Genomic DNA, 27,677 nt, shown 5'->3' with positions numbered 1-27,677 from the left:
AATACATGGGAAAGACTACTGATGCTTACATACAGTATTTCTGATGACAGATGGGTAAGCGTAGTATCTTCTCAGCTCTAGTAATAGCAGGGAGTCCTTGAAGGTGAATCAACTCATCACTACGGGAAATTGAGTTTTCCAACTTATCTTCAAACATGTAGCGGCAGGGAACAGCGGTACATCCAAAGCCTGCTGTCAATCTAAACAATCGGTTACCATTTGACATAAAAATTTATTCAAAATTAATAAAAAGGCATTATATAACAGAAATGGTAATTTTGTTTGGGTAATGGATCCACGATCATACCTGACATGACAGACAAAAAAAATAAGTAATAAAACAAAAGATAAGTTGAGTTTCCTTGTAAGGGCAAGCAATCTTGAGACTGATCACTCGTGCCTATCTGAAATACTGAGTTCTCAGCTGCACTGAAAAAAGGAGGCTTTGTCTTCTCACCATCACACTAATGGCAGCACTCATAAGAGGGAAATTAAAACAAGTGTTTCCGTGTGAGGCACCTTGTGTTTAAGGACAGTCCAGTTCAAAGGTTGGTTCTTAAGGAACTACGTGAGTTTACGGTTCCCCTTTTGGTGCGTCTGCCCGCCAGTGTGGGAATGACTTTATGGCTCGACTGTCCTCTGAAGTGTTTGTGAGCTCCGAGTGCACGGCGCTACAGGAGCAGGTGTTGTGAGCTCGGCGGCTCTGTGCTGTGGTGGTAAAGCTTCCCTGCATCACTCAGGTTGGAGGACCAGATCAAAACAATGAGACACTTTGCATCTGGGTCTTATGTTGTTGCTCACACACTGGTTAAGCACATCTCCTACACATCGACTCAACAGACTCAAAGACAACTTTCACTTTAGATTTGCAGTGCATGTTAAAAAAAACAAAAACAAAAAAACAACCTTACAAATATTAAATAGCCTGTAAATCAAAACATATCTGAACTCCAATGCTGGACGAGGAATATACTAAAATAAACTGTTGCATAAGGAGAGGAAAACTGCACCATGTTTTTACACTGTTGTCATTGTACACATTGTGACCTACAGTTCTCAGTCACTGCTGCTTGTTCATGACTGTGATACAACTTTTTATACACTTTCATTTTACTTTACGTTTAAAGACGTTCAAAACATCAACTCTTATCCTTTAATATCTTTGAGTGCGAAAGGAAAGACCAGCAACGCAACATTTTTTACGTGATGGTGTAACCAGATAACTCTGAACCAAGTATTTGTACTGTTGTTGTATTTCCGGACAACGACACAAGTGTAAATGGGAGCACAGATCTATAGAGACAACTGCTCCACGGGAGTTGTCTCACACTGAGGGTTGTTGCACTTGTTTTTCATCAGCTCCAGCAGCAGCTTACCCTGAGATCAATCACTCTGTTGTCCAGCTTGGTGTCCTGGTTGACCGTGGCTCTGCCTTCCTGAGGACACACACACACACACACACACACACACACACACACACACACACACACACACACACACACACACGAAATTTAAAAAAAAAAAGGGAACACCATCAGTAAAGGGCTTCTACTTATGAAATATTCAACAATGTAAAATGTTCTTTTCAAGCCAGTGATGTGTAAATTATTTTTTAGGAGGCTTTCAGAGAAACATGCAAAACTAGTGACTTTGGCATAACACCCTAGTTAAAATATGGGCTAATGGCATCTCTGAAAAATGACAAAAACTGGTAAACTGTTATTTCTATGAATTAAAGTAAGACACTGAACTCAAAATGCTTTGTTCAGCATGGCAGGGTCAACTGCAACAGAAGGGATCTAAAATTGTGGAACACCAGGCCAATAGGACAGAAAATGAAAAAATAAAAAAGACAAATGACAGAGTAAATGTTTCATCGCAGGAGGAACCACAGTGTCCAGGGTCACTGATGTCGGGCTTCCTCGGAGGACGCGCTGGGGTTTGAGCTAATAGCCTGCATAGCCACATCCTGCTCCCAACAGCCCCACACAGAGGGACAAAAGGTTAGACAGGCAGAGAGTCAGCGAGACAGGACTGTTAAGGGAACAGACTGCTCCAAGTGTGTGACTGACATGTTGACTCCCAGCAGAAAACACCTGGGATGCTGCTGCAGCTGCACAGATTGGTTTACCGGGTAAACAAAGACGAGCTCTCAGGTGCCTCTGGTATGGTGGGACCCATAAGTATATAAGCTCACAATAGTAGTAATAAAACTGTAATATAACAGTAGATCTCGGACATGAGCCAACAACACAGAGAACAGCTGTTGTGTTGTGACAAGTTATTTATTACAGCCATTAATTATCTTGATTTAAGAGCAACAATAGCTTACATTGAAAACACGGGAAAACACTGTTAATCTGAAAATTGAAAAGTAAATTTTCCTTGGATTCTATGCATCCACAACATTTATGAGGACTTTCTCAAGGTCACTATACCAGAACTTAGTGTAACAGGTTCTGAATTTCACAAACAAGCATGTCAGGTAAAGATCACCGCCAAATTTTCAGGCTTCTCCAACCACAGGGTATGAAAGGAACACACACACACACACACGCACACACGCACACACACATAAATATTCCCCATCATCCCAAGAGTCGAAACAAGACAGATACCCCTCTCTGTGCTGCATTAGGGAGCTGAGACCCACAGAGGCCTGTTGACTTAGCTCAGCCCAATGGCAGTGGATGGGCAGGTTAGCATACCTCCATGGTACCCACTCAGCCTCCAAAAACTGTAGTTCCTCCTCTAAGCATTTTGGTTCAAACAAATCAGGCTCAGGGTCTTGGTTTGTCCACTGGTAATTCTGCTCATCCTCTCTTACAAAGTCTTCCATGGTGAGTAGCAGCAGTCGCTCTTCTCGCCAAAGTTCTGAGGTGCTTTGTCAAATCCCTGTGCCCATTCAAGAAAGTAGTTCCAGCTATTCATCTAATAATAAACTAACTTCTAAATTGTTATTTCAATCAAATATTATGTACAACCCTAGTTATATTAATGCAGGAAGGGCTGTTTTGAAGAAAACTGTATTATCAAATTGTATAGGACTTCTGATGCAGGTGTACTAACCTCCCCGTCAACAAGCATTCATTCAGCTAAGCTAATGATCGCTGCCAGTCAGCCGGTCTCTGCGGCTCTCAGCCTCCTGACGCACACACAGTGGGGGAGAAGGATATCCATCTTCTCCGTCTAAAACATATTTTCCAAGAAGCTCCTTTAAAAGCCAGGCGCATCTTTGTGAGACAGTTTGATAAGATATCTGCTGAATGTAAAACTTCGCAAAGCTACAGCGAAGCTGAAGGGGACTAGATGCCCGGATCTTCAGATGACACGACATTCCCACTAGCACCGGGCCAGTAAAGTTAGAGGCTGCAGCCGATTCCTCAAGAGTTTTTGTCTTGTTTGCTATTAGCGCAGATCTATGATTTCATGGCTGTACAATACCAGATAATATAAACAGTATCAACATGTGTAACACTGAAGTGGAAAACAACAAAAAATAGATGGAATTGGTATTTTAATGGAACAGGCAACTGCAGAAATCTGTGCATTGAACAGAGCCACTCTTAATGTAGCAATTTACATCCTGAAAACCACAGCCACAAAATGTAATAGTCATTACCTAAACTGTGGATGTGAAAATAATGGATTATTGAATACATCACCATTCTCTCAAATGATTCAGCATAGCAGCACCAAACTCCCTAATTGGAATTCGGACTACGGTGCAAACCCCGGCTGCCGGCACTTATAAAATCACATTTTTCACAAAGACAAAAGACTCAAACGAGGTGAAATTACGGACTGAACTTGACGAGTGTAATATTAATCAGCGCGACCACTTTGCTCTTGATCTTGTATCAGTGTGACGTCCTGTTTTAACTCTGGATTACTGAGTTTCTCATCTGCACAACAATGGAACCCCTGGGTACTAATAGAGAAACCTTGAATCTCTTTTCGTTTTTTTAATCAAGCTTTGAGACAGACAGAAAGACACCTCTTTATCTCCTTAAGGAAAAAAAAAGCTTCACCCTCTGTAGTTCACTTTGTAGATACTCTACCATTCTGCTTTGGATGTGAAGTGTCCGGATAAATTAAGGCTGTCACTTTTTTTTTTTTATTTAACAATTTTGTCAATCATGTAACCTTTCATAATTGCTCGTTCCATTTTCTCACATAAAGAGGTTGTCAATTTTTTTTTAAATTAAAGCAGAGTTTGGAGAACAATGTAGACCTGTTCCTTCTACTGAGACAGAGTTGTCCAATCTTAATCATCAGACAGTAAAGAGCTTCATCTGAAATATGTGTCAAACTTGGAGGTTTATCATACGTGCTGAGTCCATTAAATTCTGTTCAGGTTGACAATGTTGTAATGCAAATATTGCATAATGCATCCTTAAGAGGACCTTTATCACCACCCTTTTGAAGCTCAGCTCTTTTATGAAGAGACAACAGCAGTACATGATTGCAGTGACAACGTTCAGCACCAGGTGAATGCAGACAGGAAAAAAAAGCACACTAAACTGAGCAGTGCAAAGGATTGTGGGTCTTGAATCTCCCCTCATCCATCCCTACAATCCCCCTCACCTCTTCACCCTCGCCGTCAGGCCTAACAGCATCCTCCAGCTGCAGGGGGAGGCGAGGCTCTGCCTGGCTGATGACAAAAATCTGAGAACAGAGAGAAGCGGCGATGATTAACATTCAGAGGATGACAAGTCACAAATGTTTCCATTAGATGCTCATACAACGGAAAGTACTGAGACCACATTCAGGCTAAAGTCATAGTGAAAAAGAAAAAAAGAAGTTGTGAAAGACAGTTTCATCTGTCAACATCTTGTCTGTGTGCGAGTGATTGACCACTGGGTTCCCACGCACCTAACAATCATCTTCAGCTAGTCGATGCAAGATCATAAAACATGTACTTTCTAAAGCAATCCACGGAGCCATGAGACACCCTGCTCAGACCCGGCATTGATGTGCCCTGAGTGACACCATCACAAGAGGACGGATCAATGTACACAGCTGACACAGGAAAATGTCTGGAGAGACCAAATTTCACCTTCCTACTCTAAATGCAAAGCAGAAAGCACACAGAGAACAAAGCCTCCTCAAAGGCAAACTCTCAGCCCGAGGCACGTCTTAAGTTCGGACCCGAGTTAGAGCTGCAAGTGATGCAAGCTGGATGTTCCATATAGTGGGGCGGTGGGGGTGCAGTGTGGGGTGGGGGTGGGGGGGCAGGCCTGTCATCAAAACATGTGAAGTATGGAAAAGATCTTCATGATGGTGCAATTGATCTGGTCGCTGGGGATTGTGTTGCTAACAAGTTGTGCTGTGTCTAATTTCCCGTGAAATTTCAGGAGTTCTTCCTCAGGCCACCCCACTCAGTTGTTGCACAATCCCACTGAGAGGCAAGCAAACAAACAAACAAACAAACCCTGAGTCCATGACCTCCTGGACAGAAGTAACAAACTTTATCATTTCCGTTTTTCTAAAGACTAAACACATCGTTTATCACAAAAAGGACAAACTTGCTCACCAGGGAAAATGTTTAGAGTGAGTTGTGTGTTGATTTTGTTGTTGTTGTTGTTGTGGATTGTGTTCACTAACACATCCAGTACGTGAAAATCTGAATTATCTTTACAAAAAAGTAAATTTTGATGATCTGGGTGGATAACTATTTGTTTTGGTTGAATACAACGTAATGCGGAAATACTTAACCTTTTTCACTCTGTTAAAAGTAAATAAGTAAAAATGATCAGTAGTTTTGGATGGAGTACATTTAGTTTGGAAATTCTCCAGACAGATTATCCAGCTCTGATCCAAATGTAGTTCACGTGTGGGGGGAAAATGGTCTTGAATGATGTGGTTGCATGACCACCCACCCTCTCAATGTGAAGCTCCACATCCTGCTGGGTACAGCTCTCGATCTTCTGCTCCACTCTCCTCACCATCGCCTCCACGTCTACGATGCTTTCCTTGGTGATACTGGCGGTGACAGTAGGAGGGTAAACAAAAGCTATCACTGAGAAAACAAACTCATCTGTGTGGGAAGTTAACTGCACGAGAACAACATTTCCATTAACGAGTGACTTTCATTATTCATGTGTGATGCGCCCGGCTGTGGTATATGGTTGAGGGATCAGGTTAGGTGGTGATGGCAGGGTTTGTGTGTGTGTGTGTGGTGGAGGAGGAGGAGGCAACAGCTGCTGATGACATTTGTTAACAGGGGAGACGGGGCTAGCTGAGATGCTGTGAGTGTGTGTGGCTTCATAATAGAACACACTGCCACCATTTCTCTCTCTACTCAACACAAATGTGTCTACATTTTGTAGACTCGCACAGCAGAAAATGTTGTCACCGTTTCCACATAACTCACCCGTCCTGGGAGGGGGGAAATTTCACCAAATTATTGATCATATGTCGCTTCTAATTTCAAGTGCAGTTGAGGACCAACACCCCCTGGCTACTTCATTTGATGCACCTTTACAAAGTCTTGCTATGCCATACAAAAACTCTATATAGTTCATGTGTATGTAGTTTGCAGATTTATTTAAAATTGTATTTACTTTTAATTGAGTCTATTCAGCTGGGGCCAAAAACACCAGCCTGAAGTTCTTCTTACAAATACATTTGTGCAGCTCCTGGAAACACACAACTCTTACAGATGCGACTCACTTTAAATTGAAAAACTGAAGAAAAAGACTTGGACGCTCTTGGTATAATAAATTCTTCAAACCAACAGGTGTAAACTAAACTAAACTAAACTAGATCTTTTCTACCTGTGCTGTGCGGCAGGCCATGACTTACTGCTCACTGAACGGAGCCGGACCTTGAGGAGTCATTTGTTACACAAGTCACTGCAGTTCTTTCAAGTTTCTCTGGTAAATCAAAGTTGTGATCTACTCCTCTATGCACTCTGTGTGTGTGTGTGTGTGTGTGTGTGTGTGTGTGTGTGTGTGTGTGTGTGAGGGATGTGATGTAGCAAGTTCTAAATGAAAAAAATGGTTACAAATGTTTACAGAAAATGCTGTGATGCAGAAGAAATACAGAGATGATAAGAAATGTCAGGAATTGCTAAATTACATGCAAAATGGCTAATGATGTGTTGCAAAATTAATTTATTTCCAATGTGTTTACTTTAAGGGCTTCATAGCACAGCTTGTGTAGGTAAGAAAATGAAATAAACCATTTCGCCCAATCAGAATAATTAATTTTTGTCTTAAGTTACAACCCAGTAACTTCTGTAGTTTATCAAGTGTACATACATCATGAGAATAAGAGCTCAGGGAAAGGAGCAGCAGCAAAGTACCCTGGCTGACAATGACAATGGTTTGATAGAGAGATAAGGATGGAACTTCACCCATCATACACTTATGTACTAATCAACCATCGTCTGTGAAGGGAATTCAAATGTTTCTATCATGGGTTTTCCAAACAAGGCAGCATCTTCTTCCAAGGGTTTGTCGGGACTGAGAGAACCATCTGAGATGAGAGGAACAATGCAGACTTTAATGCCATTCAAGGTCAAAGGGGAAACACGCCGTAATCCTTCAGTCTTCTCACATTAAAAAAAAGCCGGAATGAGCGAAACAGAACTGATGTCCCTTTGGGCTGCTGGCAGCTGCCTTGATTCTCTGTTTTCTTTTGTAGATCAGTAGGATAAATTAATCTCCACATGAATAATTTCAGCAGCAGGGCCCAGAGGCTGAGGACAAAACATTCAGGACATAACAATTTACACTGATAAGCTTTAGACTGGTAATCTACAATATCACATGGAGACGAGCGCTCTGACTCTTTCATACTAATATGGCCGATCCGTAAGGCTCACGGTCCTGTTTGCTGACTGAACCTCCAGAGTGTAAACTTCCCCCAAGGCTAAAAGCCCACCACCACCTACACTGACCTTCACTGGATCCAAAATATTAATGCTAGTCTACTTTACTGGAATGTGTAATCTTGCCATAAAGTGATTTCTGTTCGCATCCTTGTCCTCTTTCGCTTTCTTTCTCTGCCGCTGTTTTAAAAGTGCCCCCTTGCTACGTCAAAACCACAAACAGAGCTAGCTCGTAGCAACATACAAGCTGAAAATGCCATGTTTTTTTCCCCCCCGTGATCCTACTTGGAGGCTAACTCACAAACTTCATCATCCTCCATCATTTCCTAAGACACGCCATAAAATCCTGTACTGACTTATGAAATGAATACATAAGGTTTTATTTAAGAAAATCAATGCACTGTTTTTAAAGAAACCCTTTTTTTTCCTTTAGAAAGCCTGCAGTTAATCTGCTGCTGGCTTCAGAGGCAAAACCAGCCGCCACTCAACGCTCCTTATGTGCTTGAACAGTGTAGAAATATTCGCAGGGCCTGAAGATCACTTAATTAAATTGTGCAAGTGAGAGGAGAAGGACTTGGACACCGAATACATGAAAAGAGATTTCCCGAGCAATGTCATCGCTGGCCTCAGCCCGATTAAGAGAGGATTTACTTGTAATCCTGCATCTTACTTAGCTCGTCAATCATCATGCTGACGTGTGTAAAGTTAGACATGAGGCAAAAAAGCCAAAAGCAATATTCATGCCACCTGTATCCCCTCCACCCAAAAATCTCATTTTAGCACTGCTCCTGAACTGCTGCTTCGGTATATTGTTACCTTTTACGTGACTTTGCTATTTTTGAGCGTGTGTGACATAACACTACGTTGTCTTGGTAACCATGTCAACACTTTCACTTAAATGAGTAGACGCTGCACACTGGTGTAACTGACAAACCACAACGTTGCAAAACCAGATAGAGGAAGTGATGCACATTAAAAAAAAAAAATTGACAGTCAGATGAAAAGATGTGAAATACACTAAAGCGACATGAAATGCACGAGGAGAAAAACCTGAACTGAATCCCAAAGAGCTCGTGAAATGAGGGAACGAGTGTGAGGTCAGGCTGATCTGACATGTGGAACAGTGGGGTCAATATGTTTAGGCAACAAACATCGAAACTTCGCTCTGAGCAGCAGCGTCTCATTTGCTGGGACAGAACTGAAACACAATTTCATACATTTCCAACAGCTAGGTGTATCTGGGTACATGAAATTAACAATACAGCAGATATGATTCAGCTCCGTCAAGACGTGATGTAATAGAACAGCGTGAGGCCTTTCTATTCTAGTAATGCTATATTTCCACGGGTCCTGCCACAAGAAATCATGAGAATTTTCTTTTTTAAATCTGGTTGACAAGAGTGAGAAACAAAGTGTTGAGGTTTCTCAGAATGTCACTCTGTTTCGTATCAAGACTGTTGTGTTTGTGGTGGTAGAATTCGTCTGTGAAGAAGCAGTAGGGTGGGAAGGTACATTTTGATACTACCTTTAATGCTTGAAGCTACAGGTGTAGCGCTCGCTCTCCCACTGCGACCCCATGGAGTCTCTGGATGTGGTCGGATGTACTGTTTGTTGTGTTTTGCATCAACATTTTTTTTTTCCCAGCTTCCACCTTTCTCCAAACTCAAACTCAACTGTTTTTTTGAATGTTTTTGTTGGTGCAACAATTTTGGGGCTTTTACAAGAATTGTTTTGTTTGAGCAGGGGAATGGGTTTGAGTTCTCGAGAGAGACGGAGGTGGAGGGGGACGAGAAAAAAGAATGTACAGAATGTATGCATGTCGTGTTGATTTACCCGCAATTCACTTCCAGCTTGATGGCAAGATCATGTGCATTAACCCCGGGGGTATCTTGTTGCATCTGTTAATCTTTGGACCCAGACTAATTTTGTTTAGCTTCTGATAAACCTCAATATACTGCACCAAACTAAAGTGTCTCGTTTATAAACTGTGAGTAAAATGGATTCAGGCAGGTGGCAAACAGCCATTTTTTTTTAAGTTACTCTACTTATAAAACATTATACCGTCTAAAAAAAAAAAAAAAATTAAAAAAAATCAGTCTTACTTTCCAGCTAAAATGCTTTTCAGTCCGACATGAGTCAGAGGTCACAGTGTGGAACAATGATGGGGTCTGAAGCTTCCCAGGTGATGTCTGACTTAGTTAACAGTTTTTCATTTAAACCAATTTCTATGAACCTCGTGAGGTTGCAGAGCAATCATGTCTGCAACAGATGAGTGAGCTTGTTTAAACAGGATTAGACACTGCTGCAATGTCTGAATTACCTAAGTTCTACGTTATACAACGTCTTAACTGTCACTTTGGTCTGGAAGATTACAGATGTAGGTGTTGGCCACATTACACAATATCTTGTGTGTTTATGCGTGTAAAAACAAAAACACGACAGACGATTGTACGCACCGCATCAAGTTTCAAGTGTCTTAATGGGGATGGAAATACACATTAACAGTAGCATGATGAATAAGCCCTCCTGTAAACATCAAACACTATCAGCCAAAGTGCATCCGCGGATATTCCTGTTCATTCATTGACCAACAGTAATGGACGACAATTGGTCTGCTAACAAGATTAATGACGCTTGGCTCTCCTGGATTTCTCCACCCTCTCTGATCCAAGTCGCTATATCTGCCATCTCAACAGGAACCACTCCATTAAAACACCACTGTATCCCGCCCTGTTAACAGCCAAGCTTTTGTTGTCAAGTGAAAAATGATTGACTTCCCCAGCCTCCGCCTGTGTCAGAATGTGTGAAAATGGATCAGCGGACAATTAGGGCCCAGGATTTTCCCACCATTGTTTTCCTCCTCTCTGACAGGAAGCACAGTCTCCGTACTCACTTCGCAGCAAACTTGACCATCTGCTTGCTGGCACGATCTCCCACTGCGACAAGTGCCTGCACGTTGAACTGCTGTTGACGCAGGACCAAGAAGCACTGCTTGCCTGAAACAAAAACAACGAGTAATAATATTTCATTACTCACTGAGGCATTCTGTCTGAACCAACACAAGTTTGTGTAACTCAAGAGGAGGATCGCCGTCCAGCTGCAAGAGTCCTGCGTTTCACCTACAGGTAGAGTGGAAGATCTGTGAAGGGCCCTTCTCTTTGAAGAGAACAGAGTGGAGAATAGCCACCTTCCTAACAAACACACCTAGGAACAGTGTAAACAATTAAGCCAACAAAATCCAGGGCCAGTAGACAGTCGGACCACCCAGGTACTTTGATGTTTGTTGCCTGTGAGAAGGAGGTGGGATATTAGGAATGCCACCAACAGATTCACCTCATCATAGACCAAATCCAGATGTTATTCTCTATCTCTGAGAGGAAAGAAAGAGCATAATTGGAGGGCCGGGAGTTATCTCAAAAGGAAACAGCCCACAAGTAATCATTTACTTTATTTGTAATCAATCGAGGAAGCTAAGAAGCTTCATGTTTCTTATGGGGCTGGAATAAGCTATTAAAGCTGAGAGGGTTCATTGTATTCGAATGGAAAAAAAAACAAAAATTTCACACCTGCCAGTAGCTGGAACCCTGGAAATATCTGATCTCCCTGTTGGCAGTGAAGTGCTGAACATGAGAAGACGAGGAAGCAGCTCTCTACGTGTCTGCACAACCCCACCACACTGAGTGACGCGATACTGGAAACAAGAGGACAACTTCGTCTAATTCTCCCAATTCTGAGATATAGTACAGGGATTGTGTATCCACACTACCCAGTTCTTTGGTTTCAGACCTTCAGTGTTGTGATGTCAGATGGTCAGGCCACTGTTGGCTCTTGAATAGAAGAAAGGGGCAGGAAGACCAGGGAGACACTGATCTGACTGATTTAGATCAGACGCAAAGGGCGGATAGGGTAGGAGTAAAAGAGCTGATCTATTAATTTAACCCCATGTTTTTGCCTACGTGACCAAAGCCCAAGTATAATTTCAGGCATGCCTAATGAAGAACTAGCCCAAGGGCATACGTTTTAGATGTTTCTCTATGGTAAACCAGGGATTAGCACAGGGGTCAGATGATGTTGGCTTTTTGTGTCTTTCTCACTAAAGGAAGTTCATCAAAGTCACAAAGGGTGAACACAGGTGAAAGGGGGGGGGGGGGTGTCTCACCTTTGGCTCTGCTTGTGTGAACCCGAGCCCGGAGCCAGATCAGCTCATCAGCTTTCTTCGGAGTAAGGTCTTGGACCATCACCAAGGCCCTGTCTGACTCACACAGAAAAATCACATTAGTTCTAAAGGACTTAGCTGGATCCATTTCCCAAAGAGTCTTACACAGCGCAAACTCTTACCTCGCAGGTCTCCAAAGGCAGAGAGAAATGTGAATAATCATGCATGAGCTTGTGTAGACGCGTGCACATTAAAATGCTCAAATTACAGATGTGCCTAATAAATAAGACGCCCGAGGAGGCTTGCTGAAAAGCTGTCCAACCCATTATCTGTGGGCTGGTGACAAATAGACTCCAGTTTCACCTGTGTCACTCAGAGGCATGTTTTCTCCTTATTATCAGCATGCAGACGCAGCAGACAGAGAGGCTACACCAGAGAAAACAGAGCCGTCCTTTTGGCAGGAAACGCTGTCGACCCACATGAAAGTCCTCTCCCGCCAACCCCCCACGTCATCCTCATAGCTGGGGCTTGGCATGCAGGTGAGCAAGGCCCCACTTTGTTTGCAGCCACTGGAGCTGAAAAAGCACCGACGAACCCCGACAGGTGAGGCCTGCTGCCTCGCTCGCAGTCATCCGGGAGTTATCACATACACTATTAATCACAAGAATGAATTACAGCACATTCGTTTTGATAGAGCGCGAGACAAATAAACTTTTACGGTGGTAATCAGTTGGAACTGATCTGTGACTTAAAAAGGAGCCAGACTGAAGTAATCTGATAAGTTCTGTATGAGGGTATCATCTTGTTTCATTTGAAAGTTTCATTCTCCACATCAGAGAGGACGCTCAGGTTGAGGTGCCACGATGACTTTGATGCCCTTAAATCTCTCGAGATGAAGGTGCAACTTGTCGGTAATCTGGCGAGAAACTCACACTCCACACCAGTGGGGTCAGCGATGAATATCAGCAGAATAATGGGTGGTTTCTTACCACGAGCCAGACAGAGAAACTCAATAGGATGCCACAAGGATGACGTATTTTTGTAGCCCTGCCTGAAAATTAGCATCACCTAGGCTTCCCTGGACTGAAAGGATATTTTGGAGTACTGATAATAGGAGTTCATGAGACTTAAATATTTTGTTCATCAATTTTCGCAAATTAATGCTGCTTTAGTGATTTTTGAATGGTAAACGCAACAGTTAGCAGTTAACGTTAACTATGCTACAGCCTCTAGGGCAACAGGGGCAGCCAGCGGATATCCAGGGTGGGACTTCCTCTCCCGTTTGCCGTTTATTGTGTTTGATTCAATTCAGAGTTTCAGATGAAAAAAATGGAGTTGGACGGGGACGTCTATGAACGCAGATCAAATAAAAAGCTAGCTTGTAAGTCAGTTCAGAGACTTTTCAGGCCTGCAAAGCACCCCCCCCCCCCCCCCCCCGTTTACCTGCATAAAACCAACAAATGTGTGACTGATCAACACTACTGGGACTATTAGCGTAAATCTCTTTTCCCCACACCGAAAGATTCCCAGGACAGAAAGAGGACCCAGCTCCGTGGCTGTTGCTGGAACAGGATTCACCTACTTGCATTTTGGATTCTGTTACAATGTGACACTTCCACATGTGGAGTTAATGCCAGCTTTTTACTATTTTGGAGTGAGATATTTGGTTTTCTGTCCCGATCTGCACCACAGCAAACAAACGCTCGAAAGATAAAGAGTGTCGATCAAAAAAAAAAAAAAAGAATGGACAAAGCAGCTGCCATACTAACCCACTTTATGTTGAGACTGGACCATTGCTGAAACACCATATCGGTCCTTGGCAAAGTCCTGGGGGGGAAAAAACAAAAAAACACAAACACTTGTGAAGATCAAATCATCTGATTAAACTTTTTATTTTGCTATTTTTTCTAACACTTTCATTTTGTAAGCGTCAGTCTGTCTCGTGTGTCTGAGATAAAAAAAAAAAACAGACTGTACAGATTGTGCTCACAGAATGCAGAAACAGGGAGCAGCATGCAGGTATTTGCATACAAACTATAGCAAAAGTGTGAAAAACAGCAGTGAGTCACGTTAGCCAGAGAAGGCAGGGAACCGGAACCTTGGAGGATGAGTAGCCAGATCACGGAGGACACTTACATCTTCCTCTGTGCTTTGTTGTTCAGCTGCCTGAAACACAAAGACAGAAATGTGGGTCTAAAGAACTTTAAAAGTATCCAGGAAACAACACAGGGGGACAATCAACTAAAGTCAAACACAAACTAATCCAAACATTCAGCATCAAATGACGCAACTTCAAACACTTTGCGACAACATTTAAATTGTGTTTTCATTTTGTGGTATCAGGGGGATCTGAACAAAATTAATAAAGCGAAGGCCGCCTTCCTGGAGCCAAGCCTTAGAACCCTGGAAGGCGGCAGCAACTCCACTCTTTGCTGGGGCACATCTCAGACAATGAGTAATGGCAGCAGGAGATATTGCTTTGTAATAGAAAGAGCATAAGTGGACAGATATTCTTTATCTCTGCACTCACTTCTAGGCAAATGAGTTTGTGTGTGTACGATGAGATTGGGTCTTGGCAGAGTTACGCATTTTCTATGCAAATTGATATTGCCGCATGGAACTGGCTGATGGTGGTGGACTGAATTGGAATCAACCATCCTTGATATGATAATCTTGTCACATGATGGATGATATGGCGGTTTATGATCAACCGAATATAGACCTACGATGGCCATGAAGCAACAGACCCACACCAGAGCGACTAAAGTGACAAGTGTCAGCATAAAAGGCAAATAAAACAGTGAGCACTCATTCAACAAATATTCAGCTCAGCTTTCAAGTCTTCCCCTTAGGCCATGCCGTAATAGTACTCGCTTATCCTTTCAAACATGCTGAGCAGGTGGATCCAGTTGGCAGGAGAGATACCTTGTTCCTTTCTCCAGTAAAGCCAACTAAATCAAGACGCACTGGTGAACAAGTGCTCGGTTAGACCTGGACAAGCCACAGGTAGGTGGAACACAGGCTACGTTGACACTGACCTTATTCTAAATAAGTCAACTAGTCCGTGCTTTTGTCACTTCCAGGCTGGATTACTGTGATTCCCTCCTATCAGGTTGTACTAATAAGTCCCTAGAGACTGTCCAGCTGGTCCAAAACGCTGCTGCCAATATATTGACAAGAACTAGTAGAAGAGACCACATCTCTCCTGTACTGGCTTGTCTGCATTGGCTCCCTGTTAAATTCAGACTAGAATTCCGAAGTCTCCTTCTAACATACAAAGTCCTCAACAATCAGGCTCCTTCATATCAGACAGAGCTCCTAGTCCCCTATTATCCAGCTAGAACCCTTTGCTCCCAGGATGCAGAGTTACTTGTGGTCCCTAGAGTCTCTAAAAGTAAAATGGGAGCCAGAGCCTTCAGCTATCAGGCTCCCCCAGTTTCAGTCAGGGATGCAGACACCCTCTCTACATTTAAGAGCAGACTTAAGACCTTCCTTTCTGATAAAGCTTACAGTTAGGGCTGCTTAGGCTGGCCCTCAGATATGCTGCTATAGGCTTAGACTGCCGGGGGATGTCCCATGGTGCACTGGGCTTCTCTCTCCTCCTCTCTTAATTCATACATGCTTGTTACGAACTTGACTCCTTCCCTGGAGCCTTTGTGCTTCCCCACTTCCCAGTTCCCTGACTGCTGCTGCTGCTGCTGGAGGAGGCTGCAGACCTGAAGAAGCTCCAATTATGCTGCAGTTGATTGTTTAAGTAGCTGGTACATGTTGTTATTGGTAGCTAGTTTACTTTTATTCCTGCCCTTGTTGTTACTGTTTGTTGTCTTAACTCTGCCTGTCCTCCGTCCCTCTGTCTTTCCCTCTACTTGTCTTTCTCCTTCTGTCTTGTTCATATCCCACAGCTGTCTGTCATTCACGCTCCCCCTCCTTTCTCTCTCTTTGTCACTGTGTTTCTGTTCTGTCTCTTCCCCTTATCCGCCTTTGTCTCTCCAGTCAAAGCAGATGTCCGTTCCCACTGAGCCTGGATCTGCTCCACGTTCCTGCATGTTAAAAGCAATGTTTTTTGGCACCGCTGTCTCAAGATGTGCTTAATGAAGGACAACTGTTGGGTGTAAATTATCTGAGGGAGTGCGGTGCTGAACCGGCTCTAATTGTAAAGTGTCATGAGTTTCTTGTAGAATATTCCATCTTATTTACATGCCACAGAACAGAGTCCAACAAATGGCTGGAGATGGCCGCCCACGTTACCTAGGCTCTACGTCTGAGTTTCCTGACACATGTGACCTGAAACCTTTCTGTTATGTAACGGCTATGGTACATTTCCAGTTTTCTCGGCACAAAAGTGAAACACTGCACTTACAACTGAGTTTGTACCAGTCCCTGGAGACTGAGACCAGCATCGTACAGCAGCCTCACGTGTTGCAAAAAGGCTGCAAAAACACTGGCAGGACTTTAGTGCGACAAAGCGAATACGTGTCTACAACACACTTCAATAACGCTGAATATCAGGAAACTCCATATCTTCATCAGATTGCTTATGCTGACTTTATTCAGGATGAGGTAATGCAGTTTCTTTTTCAAAAAATTCACAATATTGTCTTAATCAGGAATGGCTACATGGATAAAAAGACTTCGGCTGTAGAAAGTAAAAAAACCAAAACAAAACATGTGGTAATGCAGGCTTTAAGGACATGCTACCATGTTGAGACTGGCATGTGCTTTAAAATAAATGATTAAATGTCCGGCTTCTCATGAAGGTGTCGTAACTCGAGCGACAAGAAGATTTTCCCTAATTTTGGGATTGTGTGATTATCTGCATTTACAGTTAAGATTGGTTTTACAGATTTTACTGTGACATCCTCGTTAACGCTTGTTTATGACGACAGTTTCGCTGAAAAAGGAAGTGTTATTCAGAAGTTGAATTTCAGAGAAAAAGATCACAGGCGTCAGCTTAGTAGTTGGTACTGTGAAGGTTGAGGGAAAGAAAAAAAAAAAAAAAGTCCGGCATCAGGGCAACCCCAGAAGATAAAAGGACTGAGAAAATAAAGTGCAGATGCTTGCACTGCAAGAGAGATGAGGCCCTGCAGTTGTGCTGTGAAGGTGAAAAAGTATTTTGACACAGGCCACTGATCTGCTTATGGACTGATGGGCGCGATGCACTCAGTTAGCAGATATCTACTTGTTGGTGGTAATGATGTTGAATCTGAACGATGGAGTCGAGAGCTTACCGTTTTACATCAAGTGAGTATGATGGTCGCATATTCTAGGATGGAGCTGCTCATATGCTGTGCACTCAGAGTAAAAGGGAAATAGTACTTTGTTTGGCTAGACACAAACAAAGCCAAAATGACAGGAATACTTAAGACAATGGATACCGTTGCCCCCCTGGCAGCAGACCAACCCTCCTGGACCCACAATACCCAGCGGAAAGGCACGTCACAGCCCTACCAGCTGTGAGAGGGGGTAACGGATATGACTAGGAATAAAAAAAACACTACTGACCAGCTTGGCCTGTTTCTCAGCCTTCTTTGCAGCTTTCTCTGCTTCCTTCTGCTGTTTCTTTAGCCCTTTCTTTGACTGGGCCTCCTCCGCCCTGGGACAGGAAGAGACACACAACATAAACATTAGGGTCAACTTCCACCTTCTATTTCTTCTGTATCCCAGAGGAAGTTGTTGACCACTCGGGAAAAATGACTCTGAGCCATCGACTCGACCAGCTTTTAGGTCCGATCCACCTTTAATCCCATTGTTATTCCCAAACACAATCTGTATGTAACCTGTGTGAGTGAGGAGACGGAAGTTTAAAAAGTCGCAATAAGCAGTGAGGACAGAAAGGAGGGAAAACTTACTTGAATCTTGGAGACAAACATGAAGCTCACAAGCACTTTTCAGAATCATTAGTATTCTAACATTCAAGAATTTAGCAGTTTTATTATAACAAGTCGACCTTTATTTTACCTAGGTTGAAAAAAATACTGCATTTGAAAGTGAAATTTAATATACAAGGGAGAGAGGGCAGTGGCGTATCCGCTTGTCGAGAAATGGGCAACTTCATATTCTAGGTCAAGGACTGGAGGGCTATAAAGATAAAGAGGGGCAATGAATGACGTAATCGCAGACTTTATATCATGAACCATCCGAACTTTGCTTTACTCTGAATGAGCCTCACATTAACTTCAGTTAAGTGCACTCAGACTGCAGGTGCATGACTGCGTGTTGTGGGGTCCAGGTGTTTAGACCTCAAGGAAGCCTCCTAGCAATATGGCAACTACTTGCGTGTAGTCAGAGGAAATAACAAGGACCAAAGGCCAACTATGAATAGTGATAAAGCCAAAACAACTCAAATCAAAGCAAATCATGGCCTTGACTTCTCACACAAAACAGCTCACCACATTAGCACTTGTCTGACTCCCAAACTTACACAAACCAAAATGATACTGATTTGGGAAACATTAAAAACCAGTATTTCATGACACAAAAATATGGGATATCGTGGGTTGTTGATTTTTTTTTTTTAATCTACTACAAAACATAACATTTATGAAGCTAAAAACCAGCCCAGGTGGGGCCTGGCCCACTGATGCTGCTGGCCCCACACCATTAATTAAAAAACACTCATGTTGCTATGTTCCGGCAACCTGTTGATTTTGCTCAACTGAATCAACAGTCCTTTTACCACCAGGCAAGTTATATCACTCTTACTGTTGGAGCAGCTGCTGACAAATTTGAACACAAACAAAATTAAAAGCTGGCCAAACTTTTAACAGCTAATCCAATACCGTCCAAACCAATTATCGTATGTTGTAAAGGTAAACATACACTGAAGCTTCCATTTGTTTCAGTTGCCGCATGTTGTGATGGCACGAGTCCAACAACACCACGGCCCTCCTGTCCAGACGCACAGTAGCTCTAACATGTCTGGAATCATGACATCTTGAAAAGTACCATCCATTGAAAGGAGAGTTGCGCGTAAAATAAAACTCTTAGCTGTCTGTGAATGAGGCTTCCAGGACACTACGTTCCATCCAGGGGCGAAAAACGCAAACCAAACATTATTCTGATCTAACAACGACAGAATTTTGAATTGCCTTTGGTAGTGTAATTCAACTTGTTGCTAAAATTCTAAAATATTATTTGTAATATGATGTCCCTTTAACAGCTGGACTTATAAACTGATATTTTCTTATAATTAGTCAATCAACATAAATTCATTTCATTTTCATTTCACACTATTTCCCCTAGCAAAATTGTCTGTTTCCACTTGAGAGGATTTACAACTCAGCTTACCCTAAATACGGAAACAGAGATAATTATTGATTAAAATAAACATTAGCAGATCGGTTCACAGCCAAGTGTGAAGCAGCCTAGATGAGAATCAGCGAGTCCGAGTCCATGGTCCTCGCTCAGAAAAGAGTGGAGTGCCATCTCTGGGTCCGGATGAAACCTTGCCCCAAATGGAGGGGTTCAAGTCTCTTGGGGTCTTGTTAACGAGTGAGGGAAGCTGGATCCTGAGATCGACGGGTGAATTGGTGTGGCATCTACAGTGATGCAGACTCTGCATTGGTCCGTCGTGAGAGGGAGCTGAGCCAAAAGGCCAAGCTCTCAATTTATTGGTCAATCTACATCCCTACCCTCACCTATGGTCATGAGCTCTGACCGGAAGGACGAGATCATGGGTACAAGCAGCCGAAATGAGTTTCCTCTTGAGGCTGAGCTCTCCCTTTGAGACAGGGTGAGAAGCTCTGCCATCCGGGAGGAGCTCAGAGTAGAGCCTCTGCTCCTCCACATCGAGAGGAGTCAGATGAGGTGGCTCGAGCATCTGGTCAGGTTGCCTACCAGATGCCTCCCTGGGAGGTGTTCAGGGCACGTCCAAACGGTAGGAGGCCTTGTGGAGGACCCAGGACACGTTGGAGAGACTATGTTTCTAACCAAGTGCCAGTAAGAATACATAAATAACTTACAGCAGGTGCTGTATTCAGTCACACGTCAAGGCTTTCTGGTCACATGACATAAACTGCGTTTAAAATAACTGAAGGCTGACTAACTTTTTTACGATGCCAAACGGTTCATCTTGTCTAACTTTAAACCAATGATTAGGAGCCTAATGAACAGAGGGAGAACAGACAGTAAAGCAGAGGAATGCGCAGAAGCGCCACCCGACACGTCGAGTTTTGTTTTATGAATCTGATTCATTAAATGTCCAAAGAACAATTTTGCATCACTGTAGATATGCTCATAGCTTTGCCAATATTTAGATGATATTTAAGTGTAAAGATTAACCTCCTATCTGAATGGTCATGGGTTTAATATCGCCAGTTTATCAGACAAATTCAAGAACTTGTCTCAGGTCAAGTCAAGAGCTTTATGCAGCTCCATCAAGGGAGAAATGTCATTTGAAGATGACAAAAAATAATAACCAGCATCACTGAGGCTCACAGTGTGCTTAAATTTATGCTGCAAGTATCTAAATATTTTGATAAACTCCTGTTTTGTTCAAAGTGTAAGTAAATACGACTGCCTCCTTCTTCAGTAGCGTGACGTCTATCTTTGTCAACAAGCTAGCCAAACGGTTTGGACTTAAAACCTAACATTGTAATTCTAATTAAGCTGGATATTAAACGTGTTAGTGCAGGGCTGAAGATAGTAGAATGCACCCACGCTCCTCCCCGGCCCGTGGTATTACATCAGGGGAACCCCTGCACACATTATTGCTGTTCAAAACACCCTCAGCGGCAAGAAAGCAACTTATAATAGAAGTACTGTTTTAGGGTATATATAATAACTAATTCTGCACGGTAAAGGACCTCACTTGGCTCATGAATATAGTCCTAGAACTCACTGTCACTGTCCTGTCTGCTGACGCAATCTCCTGCATGTTCAGGCAATGCTCGCTAGTTAGCCGCACACAGATTTAAGTTGTAACATCACTTTAGTGCTACAACGTTGGGAGAGGTGAGTGTTGTGTGAGTAGCTTTAACACCGTCTTACCCCTGCCCTTCTTCTTTAGTCATGTCGAGTTCTTTTCTTGGAGAATTTCTACTGTGTGACAGAAAATAGTACTCCCGTCAGCTGTTTAGAGCATGGTCGGCTACAGGAAAGGACTTCCTGTTTTGACGGAGCGCCATATACCAGACGTATTGGGATCCGACTGGAAACGAGTGATTGGATTAGTTCCTAGGGGTTTACGTCTCAGGATAGTGACAAAATAAATGGATAAAAGTAGTGGGAAAAAATCACGGCGATGCACTAACATGATGCTTAAAGACGTACATCAATGTTATGTGATCACTACCAACTAGAGGAGTTATTGGAACATGTAACTAACACTTAAAACTCTGTAAATAGAAAAAGGGTGTAGCAAGGTAGCCCAAAGAGGTATTTACTATGGGGTGATAGCCCACATTTTGAAAGAAAGTGGGCTATTAAATATAAAATGTTAAAAATTAAAAAAGAGGTTAATTAAATATGTATGTTTTTTTAATTGTTGTTTTTGTTTTGTTTTGAGCAACTGACACATACTTGTGTGTGTAGCCGTCTTCTTCCGATAAAGTTCACTTTAAACGTGGTTAAAAGATCTCTGCCTTGAATATTGGTGAATATAGGTTAACATTTAGTTGTGATTTTATAATCTTATAAACTCAGTGGTATCCTACAGACTATTGGAGCACACACTCAACTTCAAAATAGTTTTTGTTTCTTTGAAATGTGCCATTTTAAAAAAAATGAACAAAAACAGGATTTTAGTGATTTTTATCAGCATGTGTCATATGACCGCCTACAGTGAAGAGCAGGGGTTTCTAGAGAGTGTTTAACTGTTCTTGTTCACAGCTTCATCTCCTTAATTACATAATAGGCATCAAATTATCGCCAAAAGCATCTCTCTCTCTCTCTCTCTCTCTCTCCCTCTCTCAATTGGGGCTTTATATTTGAGATATGAAGGAGTTATTGATAAAAACTCTGTATATTTTGACAATTAAGAGAAAGTTATTGAGAGAGCTTTTAGAAAGATATGGGTTTTCTTTATGTAAATTCAGTTGTTATGAGCCATTGGTATCATATTATTGTCTTTAATGACCACATCTACAATAATAATAATAATAATAATAATGATGATGATATGGTAGATATACAGATTCTTTTGTAAAGCACTATCAGGCCAGTCAACCCTTATGTCAGCTACAGTGTGTATGTGAATGTGTAAAGCTAATTTGGGGAGAAATTCAGGATGAGTTCAGACATGGATGTTGGTGAGATAGACAGATACTCAGTGCTATCATGTAAATAATCATTAGCAAAGACCAGTGCAGCTCAGTTAGCTCTGGCTCTGATCCTCCCTTTAGCCAGTTTAAAAGACAAACATGGCTGATCGTATCAGCTCGCCAGGAGCGTGAGCAGCATGAGCGAGTTTGTGACCAGCAAACGTTTTGCTTGTTTGACGAGGTTTCTGTAACTGTTGTTTGTAATTGTCTCAAGATTTTTACTGAGATATCTGATCCACAACTGTAGCTGACAAGTCTCACATAATCACATGGCATCAATCTCGGGAGTGAGATTGTTCCGATGACCTTTCATTTATTTTAATAAGTCAGTTGTCTGATTTGTTCTACAACATTTGCCATGGGGCATCAGCACTGCTTTGGATCAAACTCCAGAACTGACAGATTTGAAAATTACGATGTCCCTTCCACAATAATAAAAAAAAAACCATCATCATAATATTTAACGTTGTGACAAAACAGTGTCTCAAAAACACATATAATGAGGTTTTTTTTTTATAAACCGCCATGTAAATACGGTCTATCTACAGTATGCTCAGAATGTGTGAATTTAATGCATTTTAACGCTGAAAAATCTTGAAATCCAGTGTGATATGATCAAAGGAAATGAGATTTAAAAACAGCTGAGATTGGGAAATTATCACTGCACACACACACACGCACGCACTCACACACACACACACAAACGCACACGCACACACGCACACACACACACACATGGTAGGAAGATGTGAGTGCCACGTGTGATCTATTTTGTACAAAACGCTAAAGTGACAAAATCCATGGTATAACTTTCATGCTTTTGGTTGAGTACACTGAGTGCATTCGGGTTTCGAGGGAGCTTTGCAGGACTGGCCATGCACCGTGAGCCATGGTGGTTTGAATACAGTGGGGGGTCATCAAAGCCATTCTCAGGCTGTTTGCCACATTAGATACTGAGGCAGGAAACGGTCTTCCTGCTGTTCCCTCTCCTTACCTAACAATGTAACCATTAGTGGAGCAGGTCAATGCCCAAAATGAACCATTGGTATTTATGTTCCTTTCATCCTTCGTCAGATGCAGCCTTTTAAAACTATTCTGGACTATTTTTTTTGTCTTTGATAGTAGACAGGTGGGAAATAAAGGGGTAGAAAATGCATCAAGGGTCCCTGTGCAGATTCAAACAGTAAACACTGAACTTGTGAGGTCAACATGTCTGCAGTAGGCGACCGTGCTGCTCGATTCAAATACATCTCAACAGCATCATTTTAATCAGACTTTATACTGGGGTGGAGGGTGTTGGAGACTTTTCTCCTGGATGCACACCAGTAATGAATCACCAGTGGAGACAATTTCCTGTCTGTTTCAACAGCTTTGGCCTTTAACCCAGTAAGGTAAACATGGAACCCTTCACTTCTGCAGCACTTGTTTGACCTCATGTATTCTGATGGTGGAAAGGTTGGATGCACAATTACGCAGTAAGATGGGATGGAAATTTTCAAAAGATGATGGATACCCAAGGCAGTGACTATTTTTCCTGAAAAAAGGCTTACATTAAATATGAAAGGGAACCTTCTTGGACCAAAAAGTTAAGTCTCATGGGGCCAATGAACACATAAAATATGTTCAATGAAGCAGGCAGTTCCATAACAGCCTGGGCCATTTGTGTTTTCTTTTCCGTGAGACAGTGGTGGTTACAGAAAATGAAGAAATTACGAGAAAATGTGGTGAGAAGACTTCTATTTTATAATCAAATGCTATTTGTCTCTTTATTTTCTTGATTTGGGTCATCTCTTTGCACGCTCGGTAGAGTGGCCGTCTCGCAACCAAAGGGTCGCTGGTTCGATCCTCGCTTCCCACGGTAACCAGATCCAAGTTCCTTGAGCAAGATACCGAACCCCTAATTGCTCCTGATGGCCCTGCGATGGACTGGTGACCCGTCCAGGGTGAACCCTGCCTCTCACCCAATGTCAGCTGGGATAGGCTCCAGCCCCACCCACCACCACCACCACCACTGCAACCCTTAACAAATAAGTGGAATAGAAAATGGATGGATGGATGGATGGGTGGATGTGCACTCTCCAGCAGTTCTGTGTATGGCAGCTAACGTGATTCCTTGAGTCAAACTTGGGGCATCCTGACAGGCAGAGAGAAGCAGATGAAGAGGCTCCTGCTGAACACAGGGAAGTGTTAATCACAGACCTTTCCCTGCGCCGGCTGTCACAGCCGAGGTCTTATGTTAATCCCGGATCATTTGGGAACATTTCCAACTGAAGAAGCACCCCTTGTTTTATCCTGTTTCACTGTGAGAGCCCAGAGACACCAGATATCCATTAACCCTGTGGCTTGCTGATGGAGGCACTTCACACCCCTTTTACATGTAAAGAAATGGAAATGTATCACAATTGGAGGGTTGAATGAATGCCAACACCACATTGCACGGTGGTCATTTGACGGCTCCATTCCTCTTGATATCTATTGTAGTCGGCTTCCTTTGGTCTCCAACTTGAACACCGCCGTTCCAGAAAGGCAGAATCTCAAGTATGCATGGCAGATAAAAGAGAGTTTCTTTTCTATATATACTTTTTAATTTATTCCACCAACGCAGCGCATTTAAATCAACATTTCAGTGTCCACATCAGTGTAAAGTGACTTATTTTCATATGTATACAACTCCATCAGATTTATTACCAGTACTAAATTCCATGATTGCTATAGCGACCTATTTGCATCTTCTGAATATATAACCTGTGTTCTGAATAAAAATTATTTGGGATTTGTGAGTCAGGGAATGGCTAAGCTGACCCTCTGACCCATTCTGTGAAGCAAATGAGGATAACACTTGTTTACGAGTCAAACATAATGAAGGCAGTGCAAACTGCAAAGGGAGAAAAGGGTCAAAGGAGAACTTAACATTCTATTTTCTTTGTTATGGAGCCATATGGGCTTTAATTATAAAGGGAGATTTTTAACTTTTGTGTCAACTCTGCTTAAGATGTAAAAGTGCACAGATGTTCCTGCAATTACAGGGTCTTGCTCAGTCCTCCTTCTGCTTTCCAGTCAGATCAGGTGGAGACATTTGCGTTAGGAGACCCCCGCACTCCTCCCTCCAACACCTCCCTCCCATCCCCCACAACCCTTGAGGGGGAGTGGAGCTGACTTGAGTGAAAATAAACACCACCAAATCAGGAGGAGATTCTTTTGAAGGTTTTTATTTTTACATTAGAAAAACATATTCAAAAATGGTAAACAAAACAAAACACAACAAGCAGCATGCAGTTTCTGTCTTTTACAAAACTTCCAGTGTGAATGACAGCAATAAATAATAGCTTTCAGATGATCACACAACTTAAGTGCAAACACAAAAACGCTGCAAACTATGTACAGTTTCCAAAAGCAGCTACCACCCCTAAAAACAGAGACAGTGTTCTATGTCTGACCTTGAAGGCAGCATCAAACAAAACATGGATATGATTTTAAAGCTGAGTGGATAAAACTGAGAAATCCGCTTTGAGGAAATTAAACTTACAAACTTTTTTTTTTTATAAAAAAAAACATAAAAGAGATTTCAAGAAAGGTAAACAAATGAAAATATATAAAAAAAACTTTTTTCTTTTTTTCTTCTTTTTTTTTTTTTACATCTGTACAAAATGTAGTTATGACTTTAAAATAAAAGCTTAGTTCTCTTTCACTCCTGAGAGTCACAGACCTTGCTAACTCGACAGAACACTTGAAGACTCAGACTCAGTCGACACGGATGAAATTGGCCCGCGCTTTTTGGACATGAGAGTCGTTTTCTGACTTGATCTGCTATTGACAGCCAGCGCGCTCCTGGCCGATTTCTTAAACTCAACTCCCAGGAAAGCATAGAGGATGGGGTTTAAGCAGCAGTGAAAATAGGCCAAAGCTTCAGTGATAGAAATCCACTTCTCCACTGCCTGCTCCAGTTCACAAGTAGAAGAGACCACGTTCAGCATCATGAGGTTGTCCAGGAAGATCACGACACAATAAGGCAGCCAACAGGAGAAGAAACACAGAATGAGGATGATCGTGGTCTTCAGTGCTTTCCTCTTCAGAGCCTGGCCCTTTGCACCTTTCGACAGCTTGGCGATGATGACACAGTAGCAGCTGAGGATGACCAGGCCGGGCACAACGAAGCCCACCACTATGTGCTGGAAGCGGAAAACAACTTTCCATATAAGACTGGTTTCCTCTGGGTAGATGTGCAGACAGATAAGCTTGGAGTCTGCTGTCTCCATGCTTTGGCCAGTGGAGAATAAGTAGTTTGACGAGCGGGTGTTGCCAATCCTTGCGAACACCAGGTCAGGTACAGTTAGCACAGCTGCAGGGAGCCACACGCCCACGTAGATGATTCTACTCGCCAGCAGCTTCCTTATGGCTTGGCTGTTGGTCGCCCGCACAATGGCCAAGTAGCGGTCCAGACTGATGAAGGCCAGGATCAACACGCTGCTGTACAGGTTGACCGTGTAGATCATGTGTACAAACACACAGAGGAAACTCCCAAAGTACCAGCTTTTGACTGCATCCACCGCCCAGAAGGGTAGCGTGCACACAAGCAAGAGGTCAGCCACCGAGAGATGGAGCCGGTACTTATCAGTCATCGTTTTGACCTTTTTCTGATAGCCCATGACAATAATAACCAATCCATTGCCAATGATCCCAAGAACAATGATTATTCCATAAACCACAGGCAGGAAAATCTTCTTGAAGTCGCTGCTGGGCACGCTGCCACATGGCTCCTGGAAGTCCAGCTCATAGTCTCCAGACTCCTCTGAGATGTTTTCGGAGCTGTTGTCGGAGAGGGTGAACGTAAAGTCGAACTGACATTTTTAAAAATAAGAAGAAAGAAAGGAAAACAAAACATTAGGAGTGTAGGAAGTCCCATTACATAACAGGCACATGCTTAAAAATATGAGTCAGGTTAGTTGTTTTTTTTTTTAGATCTTAAATTGACATGTTAGCATCAAAAACCTCACCATTTTGTCATTTTATTACTTCTATTCAAAAATAAACAAATAAATAAAAATAAAATTAATCAGACGGGGGTGAATCATAATCACACAGAAAATATCACTCAATCACTGTACTTGATAAAAGCAACACCCAGCAAAACAGGTCAGAAGAGTAACACCAAGTAATGAAACTCACCTGCATGTTGACCACGCGCCGAGGATGAAATGTTAGGACTGCTGTGTGTGCGTGTGTGTGTGTGTTTGCATCTGAATTGCGTCAACTGTATGACCTGCCGAAACTTCAAATCCCCCCCCCACACACACCCGCTTCAGTAAATACTCCGGGTCTGCGCTCTGCATGGAGCTCAGGTTGACATCCAGAGAGGCCGTTCAGGGTCCCGCAGCAGCGTCATTCTTCTACAAATGACTACGGGAGTGCGTCTGGTGGCAGTTTT

At 42.5% G+C, this 27,677-nt stretch overlaps 2 protein-coding genes across 2 annotated transcripts in view; both read right to left on the bottom strand.

The window, feature by feature from the left end:
• dars1 (aspartyl-tRNA synthetase 1) overlaps positions 1 to 21,113 on the bottom strand; it is a 31,540-nt gene extending 10,427 nt beyond the window's left edge. Inside the window, exons 1-9 of the mRNA XM_086219798.1 lie at positions 20,982 to 21,113; positions 17,496 to 17,586; positions 14,130 to 14,159; positions 13,763 to 13,820; positions 11,997 to 12,089; positions 10,731 to 10,833; positions 5,883 to 5,985; positions 4,588 to 4,668; positions 1,377 to 1,436 (exon numbers count right to left, since the gene is read on the bottom strand). Coding sequence (XP_086075924.1) covers positions 1,377 to 1,436; positions 4,588 to 4,668; positions 5,883 to 5,985; positions 10,731 to 10,833; positions 11,997 to 12,089; positions 13,763 to 13,820; positions 14,130 to 14,159; positions 17,496 to 17,586; positions 20,982 to 21,004 — 642 coding nt within the window. The 5' untranslated portion in view covers positions 21,005 to 21,113. The remainder of the gene's footprint in view (positions 1 to 1,376; positions 1,437 to 4,587; positions 4,669 to 5,882; positions 5,986 to 10,730; positions 10,834 to 11,996; positions 12,090 to 13,762; positions 13,821 to 14,129; positions 14,160 to 17,495; positions 17,587 to 20,981) is intronic.
• Positions 21,114 to 25,452: 4,339 nt separating this feature from the next.
• On the bottom strand, positions 25,453 to 27,660 carry cxcr4b (chemokine (C-X-C motif), receptor 4b). Its single transcript, XM_086221170.1, has 2 exons — positions 27,419 to 27,660; positions 25,453 to 27,090 (listed from the first exon to the last, which is right to left on the bottom strand). Exons 1-2 carry the CDS (start codon positions 27,422 to 27,424, stop codon positions 25,963 to 25,965), a joined length of 1,134 nt encoding a protein of 377 aa, XP_086077296.1. The 5' UTR covers positions 27,425 to 27,660; the 3' UTR covers positions 25,453 to 25,962.
• Positions 27,661 to 27,677: the final 17 nt, after the last annotated feature.

The sequence above is a fragment of the Aulostomus chinensis genome, chromosome 12 (genome assembly GCF_037954235.1).
Source record: "Aulostomus chinensis isolate RoL2024-O1b breed Wild chromosome 12, RoL_Achi_v1.0, whole genome shotgun sequence".
In the NCBI taxonomy this organism is placed as follows: Eukaryota; Metazoa; Chordata; class Actinopteri; order Syngnathiformes; family Aulostomidae; genus Aulostomus; species Aulostomus chinensis.
This window is presented reverse-complemented; position numbering and strand designations above follow the sequence as displayed.